The sequence below is a fragment of the Lagopus leucura genome, unplaced genomic scaffold (assembly GCF_019238085.1).
Source record: "Lagopus leucura isolate 7727_CA_CO unplaced genomic scaffold, USGS_WTPT01 Super-Scaffold_100015, whole genome shotgun sequence".
Lineage (NCBI taxonomy): Eukaryota > Metazoa > Chordata > Aves > Galliformes > Phasianidae > Lagopus > Lagopus leucura.
In genome coordinates, this window is record NW_024962269.1 from 9,867,270 (window position 1) to 9,874,976 (window position 7,707).

Here is a 7,707-nt window from a genome sequence, read left to right on the forward strand (position 1 = left end):
ATCTTCTCCAGGGTAGCACAAGTAATTAGCACAAGCAACGGTGTATTCTGAGGACTAAAAACCTCTGGCCAGGTCAGATGAGCACCACAAACCTACCCCACTCCTCAGTGATCATCTTGCTGGCCCGTATTTGCTCTTCTCTCCTAAGGATGGTAAACACATACAGTGGCTGCCTGGTTTCATTCAGTTCATCTTCTCTTCCAACTCCCTGCTGCAGGAACGGCTGTTGCAGTATTTTCTAAGCTTTCTGAAAATAAAAACTAGCCATTCTTGTGCTTAAAATAGACTAGAGAGCCCAGCTGATTTATCCTTGTCCTGTAGGATCTAGGAGGTGGTAAGATTGGAAAACTTGAAAGGGAATAAATTATGAAAGTAGGTACAGTGATTTGTTTTAAATAAGGGTCCTCAGTTCACCCTGGGAAGATTTCTCAGGACAGATGGGCTCAGTGCTGGGGTCCTCACAAGGTGCTGCAAGGACGCAATGCTCCAGTCAGATGTGAACTGCTGCTGAAAGAGCCCTGCGAGCAGCAGCAGCTCCCTGAACATGGAACTAGGCAAAGCTGGCTGGGATCTCCTTACTGCATTGATGCAGTTATAGAGAGCAGCTGCACCATTTGATACCCAAATTTCACTGTTGTTTAACATCTTCTCTTTGTCTTCTCTACTCCCAATGAAACATGGCTGGTTATTGTCTTTCGCGTGAAAGACATTTGCTTGTTTTAAGGAGGCATTCATCATTATTACTCTTTCACAGGAGAAACCCTCAATTCTTACATCTCCCACTTTGACCATGTCAAGAAACTTCCCTCACTCACTCTGTCAGCCAGGTCAGCTCCTCCCCTTAAGCACTGCCACACCAAAGCCATCCGGGGCAGCAGCCAATGAAGGATCCAGAAGCATAACTGTGTAAGGAGTCAATCTCTGCTGAAGCAATTTTGCTTAAGGATTCAGATAAGGTCAGAAGAGACCTTCAGCAGTGCAGACATCTGCATTAAGTAAAATAATTCATGTAGGAATCACGTAATCACCCATACCTTTCTGGGTGATAAAACACGTACTTAAAGAACATTGCTCCTGAAAATCATCTCTTGCCTACAGAACCTATGAGTAGTAGAGATTAAATGTTATGGAAAATGAGTATGCATAATTTTCACTTTGCTTTGTGCCAGTAAGAGACAGGAAATGTTTGGACAGAGAAGAAAATTGGGATAGAAACAGTCTGCTCTGCCATTTGTCTGGTCTTTCACACTAACAGAGGAGTGGAAATATATTTATGATTGGGGAACACTGATGCAAGATCAGTGTCTGGGTTTCTTAAAAGATGATATTCCAAATAGAGGAGTGCACAAGCACCATCCTTCTCTTTTGTTAATGTTTGTTTCCATTGTCTAACATTTTAGCAAGAAACACAGATGAATGAAGAAACAATGTCAAGGTTCTCCAGCTCATAGCCCCCTGTTACTCAAGCTATGAGGTTTCCAGCAGGTTGATTTCCCTCTGAGAGCACATCATATATTTTCTGTTCCCACTTGCACTGAGTTTCCCCGTTGTCTGACATTGTTTGTTTTGCAGGTGCTCAATGATGTTAGCAGCAAACATAAACCCCGATGAGGAGCAGCATGAGCCATGGAGGGACCCACCCCAGAGCCCGCATATGTTGATGTGGACAAGGGACTGACACTAGCATGTTTTGTCTTCCTCTGCCTTTTCTTGATTGTGATGATAATTCGCTGTGCAAAAGTCATCATGGACCCTTACAGTGCTATCCCCACATCCACATGGGAGGAGCAGCACCTGGATGACTGAAGGGGCTTGGCTACACAGAGCCATAAGATGCTGCAATCTAGGAGGACTCTTCCTATCAGGAAAGCAAGCAGGAACAGCCATTTTCAGATATGCAGGATGATGGCAATATATTTAAGAGCCAATAGCTCATATGATTATTGCTCAATACACCAGGACATCAGCAAGCCATTCTGGAAGCACAATAATACTATGCAGCAACCCTCATCTTAATGAAGATGGTCATCACATAACTCAGTAGCACAACATCCTCTAGACTTTTCCTACAGCTATAGCACAGTTTGCCCTCTCAACGTCTCCCACAAATTCAGGGCTTTAGTCAGAAATTGCAATTTGATAAAGCAATAAGAATGTCTTCCCTGAACACAAGATTGCTTCAAATACCTTCCTGAGTCATTATATTTGTGCTCAGGAGAAAGGCAAAGTTTTGCAGTTGTGTCTTCCCAGGTAATGTTAGGTAGAATCATAAAATCATCAGGGCAGGAAAGACCAACAAGTCCAGTCGTCAGCCCAGGAGAAAGAACACTAAAGCACCATGGCTATCAGCAAATTTATTCTCAATGAATTAAGCAGTGTCCATATGCTTCCCCACCACAGTGCTGTCATATTTTTAGTGATCAATATACAGAAGCACTCAAACTGCAGTTTCCAAGGGAGCTGTGGGCTACTGTTGACTCTGCAGCACAGCCTTTCTCTATCCTACTCATGGATAACTAGATATATTGACATCTGCCATAGGTCCATCAATCAGCCAGATCTCTTGCAACGAGCTTGGTAGCCACAGTTCACAGATCAGAGCTTGGACACCACTGGCTTCAACTACAAAGAACTTGCAATGTTTATCAAAGGCTGACTCCACACAAAACTTCATTAATCTCTTCTTTCAGAGACAGTTCAGTGGGATCGCACATAGATGTTAAAGACAATAAGCAAAGACACTCCTAGCTTTGTCAGTCACATTTGTTAACCCAAGTTACAGTAGCAAGAACATGCATTCTACCTCGAGCAAAGTACCCTTTAAAAAAAACTCTTCCTCCATGTTTTGTTGATTATCCATGTATTTCCTTTACTCAATGCAAAGGTTTCCCACATCCTCCATTTCTTAAGTTCTAAGGTTTGCCCGCAGCTGCCTTGAGTGACTACACACACAGCTTAAGGAATTGTAAAGAGCTGCTGAAGCAATCAGAAGTAGGTACTGCAACCACTAGTGTCATGAATAGACGAGACCTAAGAGCACAGATCTGCAAAAAGGATACTTCATTTTCTCCTTCTCCTCACCATCTTGTTTTCTACATTCTTGCCATAGGACAACATAGAGTGGATAAAAAAAGGTGGAAAAAGAGGTTGGAGCAAGGAACCAGGGCATAATTGTGTAGGCTGGATATAGACTCTGTAGATTGGTATTCTGGACCCTGACAGATTTGACTATTGCACTGATCCCCTCTTTCTGTCTCCGTCTTCAAACATGTAGAATTGGTACAATACAATTAACTTGTCCTGCCCTGTTTCAGCTCTATCACATCACTATACAAACTCTTGAAGAGCCTTAGATAAAGACATGGAAGATACTGATTTACAACTTCTTTACGTAAAACTAAACAGGAAGGTCTGAATCTCAGTGTGCAGCAAGGGAAAAGGGAAGGGAAAATCTCCACAACAGAGAGCTTGTCCAGAACTCTATGTACTTTTACTGAGATCAGAACATCCTGAATCATTCTGATGGCACCTGATTTTATTGCCCATTCCATGGAGTTCCAAGGAATACTGACTACAGAAGAGCAGGCTATGAGGTATATGGAAACTTCGCATGCACCTTTTGCCCTAGGCTCAACTGCACAATTGCAGCTAATCTGTGTTGTAGGAGAGCCCACTCAGAAGGGAGATTTGAGGATCAGGTTTAATCCTGCTCTTCTTTACCAAGAGATCTCCACTGCTTCAATTATCCACTGCAGATTGCTCACCAGCCTGCTGTTCAGCTTCAGGTTCTGTTACCTAATTAACCACTAGTAATGGAAGTTTTATAAGTGTGAATGTTAAAGACCAACACTCTTTGAGCAAATATGTTGGTCTCATCCATGTGCGTGCCTATCCACACCATAGGAACCAATACCCCAGCTCAAAGGGTGTTGCTTCCATTCCACTGACATTTAGAGCCTGTTTTTTTAGTCATTAAGTTCCATATCCCATTTTGATACCAGTGGGGCTACAGAATATACAAAGCAAGAAGTAGTAAAATAACTATTTCCAGCCTACAGAGACTTCTGTATTTCAGGTTACCTGACTATATTCAGAACTGACACAGCAAGAAAAGTGCTTGTCACTACTCCTGGTGCCAATAGTCCTCTCAAGGAGAATATGGATGCTTTGGCTTTGCTGCACACCACCAGTAAGCCCCCGTTCAGCTAAGGATTTATGCATATTCTGAAGTTTAAGACCTGAACTCCCAGGGAGCAGGGTCAGCCCTGTGCTGTGCCTTTGGCTGGGCATGGACAGCAGCACACAGCCCTCAGGGGAAGGAAGCGCATATGAGAGCAAAAGGTTATAAACGCTGGGGAAGCAAATAGGTTCACCTCACAAGAATATTTGTGGTTATCTTCCCCCACTCCCCCCTTTCATCTATACATAGCATTTTAAGATTTTATTTTACTTTCTGTTTGCAAAAAGCCTCCCCTACATCAAACCTTTTCCTATGACTACCTAAACACTGGTGGGGTTGTTTTTTGTACTTCTAATGTATATATGTATATTCCAGTTTCTGCCTTCCACCAATGGTTACCAACACAGCCTCACCACTTTAACTAAAAGCAATACCAAACACCAAGCTGAAAGCAGAAGCTTCACCTTGCTTGCATTCTGGGTTGACCTGGCCACCCAGCACATGTTTGTTACTCCATCTCCTGGGAGTCTGGTTGGCAGAGCCACGTTCCTGGGCAGTGGAAGGTTGGTAGGGGCTGCATCGCTCAGCACTAATTGCAGCTGCATGTAACAAGTGCCTCTGCCAGTTCTGTTGTTTTTAATCATTATGCCATACTACCGGCACTTGCACTCAGAGGAAATAATGCAAACTTACTGCAGATGTATTTACTTAATGCAATAAACAGCTTCAACATGGACAGAAATTGTGTCTGTTGCAGTTTACTACTCGCCAGGATCCAATGCAGGCACAGATTGCGACAAGCCGCTCCCTACACCAGAAGCAGCAGCTGGAGTTACCATGCTGCTCTCAGAGCAGCTCCTGAATGGATAAAAGCTCCATGCACAGGCATAAATCCAAGCCCTGGCCACCCTTTCCTCCTGACCCCACTGGCCCAGCTGTGCCGGCCATTACACCAATCTCTATGGCTGCCTTCTGGTTCTGCGCAGCCCAGATGAACTGATCTAAATAGAGGATACCGAATCCCCAATTTTAACCATGCCTTAGCACGGCCATGGAAATACCTTATTGCAATCTGTATTATTTTGCATGTTCACTTTTCCTTTTTAAACTCCTTTCATTAAAAGCAGTCGATACCCTCTGGCCACTGCTCCTTTTTGTAACCCAGGAGGAAAACACTGACCACAGATGTGTTTTTAAGGCCACGCACAGTTTAAGACTTCTATTTGCATTTACTCTCAGGGTTCATCTCAGTGCACAACAGCATTATGAAGCGTTGAGTGATGTGCTTAATTACAAAGCTCCCTGTTTTGTACTGCAACTTGTCCAGGGAGAAATCAAAAATCAAACAAAAAGTATTAAAATTGCATTAAGTGTGCTGAATCCACAAGGAAAAGGAAGGGTGTTAAAACAAGTTTAAAACTCAAATGAGCTTTTCAAGCAGCAGCCATCTGCAGACCAATCCCAGCACAGGGCTGTACCTTCAGCATGTCCCTCACGTACAGCCAAACACATCCAGAGCTTTCAATCAACTTTAGAGCCCAGAAATTATCTCTCTTTCTCACACAGCAGTGACAGTGTGGGCACCTTGAGCAGAGGTGGCAATCCTGAGCCTGAGAAATGGCCTCTTAGAAAGAAAGTGGATGCAAATATCACCTACTAACAGCATCCCTTCTAACAAAGTCACTGCCTTAACCCCGAACAGCTTCTGAAAGAGCATTTCCCCCACCCAGGGAAGGAGCCTATTCCATACCGCATGGCCCCAAACCCCTCTGGGGTGGGTTTACCTTTCCTCCAGGCCTCTGAAGATCCACAGGGGAATTTTTTCTTCTCCACTTGAGTGACAATCTCAGCGCTGTGACAAAGTAGAAGAGCTCTGGTTTTAAAGTTTTACTTCATTCATTGTTGTTGGAAACTGCTATACAATAAAACTAACAAAAGCAGACTTGAATTAAAAGCAGTAAAATCCAGATGCAAAGAGCTCCACCTTCAAATCCAATTGCAATAGAAGCTTCCATACTTGGAGAGGAAGCTTTTTGTAGGGAGGGTCAAACCACTTTAAATGGCCCTTTAGAAACAAACTCCTCCCAGCACCAGGTGCAAATGTTGATCCAAGATGTAAGCATTGTAAGCACAGAACCAAGGGCCCCAGGTTGAAGCATCCTCCTGCTCCACCCACCCTTTTCCCCTCGTGGGTGCCCTCCCTCAAAGGGGAGATGCCTCCAACACCATGAGCCCACATCTTTATCCTGCAGGTGAAAAAAAATTCACCTTGGCCATAAAAACCATTCCTTTCCTTTTTTAGCATCTGCTGGACTTTTGGCCTCTGGCCATGCAGCAGGCGGTCCATGTCTCTGAGCTCTGTCCTGACCAAAGCTTTGGACTTCCTCCAGCCCACATCCAAAATCTGCTCAGAGAGCTGTGTGAGCTCTGGGAAGGAAAACATCAATTTCTGGAAGCCTGGGATTTCTCAGGTTTAATCAAGTCAGGAAGCACCTGGGGGCTATGGGAACACCCTGTCACCTCCTGCCTGTCCCCACCATTCCACAGAGGCTTTTGACCAGGAACTGGGATTGAAGATGTAGCTGCACTGCCTTTGCACAATGGTTTTAATGGTTTCCAACAAATATTCCTGTACCCAAAAAGCACTGATGCTGCAGTCCTTCCTGGCTGCAAAATGACTTGCATCAAGGTCAAAATCCATGAATAGCAACGTACTGCCCTGACACCTCCATCAGCTCTTGTCAACAGAGATTGTTCCTGGGTTTTTCAGAAAAACAGCCTTCCTTCCAGCATACAAAACCCATCCGTGCTTCCATGGGATGGTGGCATCATGGCAAGATGAAATATGGAGCTGCCACAGCTTTAGCATCAAGGATCACACGAGTTATTTCCAAATCCAAGGGGGAATATGGCAGCTTGTGGTTGTCCTTCAAGGTCATTTGCCATCTAAGTGAAAGTGCATTAAAATAAGTATCTGTCTATTAGCTCAATTCGGAGTACCTAACAGACCCTGAAGAAAAAATTCCTTTTTTTTTTTTTTTTTAATATAAACAAGGAGCTGTTTTTCTGCCCAGGTCATCCCTTATGCCCACAGTGGAATGTCTTAAGCTAAAAATTTAAGTTGATTTGAGGATGATCCTCCCAGCATCATTCTTGAAAGGGACTGTTATTGTTGCACGCTGAGGCTGCCCAGGAGAGATCCCATTTCAGCAAGCATGCCCTGTTAGCAATGATTTATGCACTGTCACATTTGTTCATTAATCTTCATTCCAGATTCACTCTTCCTTCCTGCCTGGCCAAGGGGTCACACAGCACACTCCCCCAAGGGTGATATTAAATGTCAGCATGCCCTGACACCCATGTTTGGAGGTGGTGCACCCAGACCCTCTCCTACAGGCAGCTCCATAAGTCAGGATCGTAGCCTGCCCTCCTGCTGCCCCCAGCCCCAGCATGAGGGGCTCCTGGTTCTGGGAATGCATCTGCAGCCCTGGGACTGCTATCCTTGCACGAAATCCACAGCTCCATCA

At 44.4% G+C, this 7,707-nt stretch overlaps 1 protein-coding gene across 1 annotated transcript; it reads left to right on the top strand.

The window, feature by feature from the left end:
- The first annotated feature begins 1,626 nt into the window (after positions 1 to 1,626).
- Positions 1,627 to 1,806, top strand: CTXND1 (cortexin domain containing 1). Its single transcript, XM_042875640.1, has one exon. The coding sequence runs from the start codon at positions 1,627 to 1,629 to the stop codon at positions 1,804 to 1,806; it is 180 nt and encodes a 59-aa protein (XP_042731574.1).
- The last annotated feature ends 5,901 nt before the right edge of the window (positions 1,807 to 7,707 follow it).

Excerpts from the sequence above, each read along its gene's own strand:
- CTXND1 (XM_042875640.1), top strand. The coding sequence starts at position 1,627 with ATGGAGGGACCCACCCCAGAGCCCGCATATGTTGATGTGGACAAGGGA.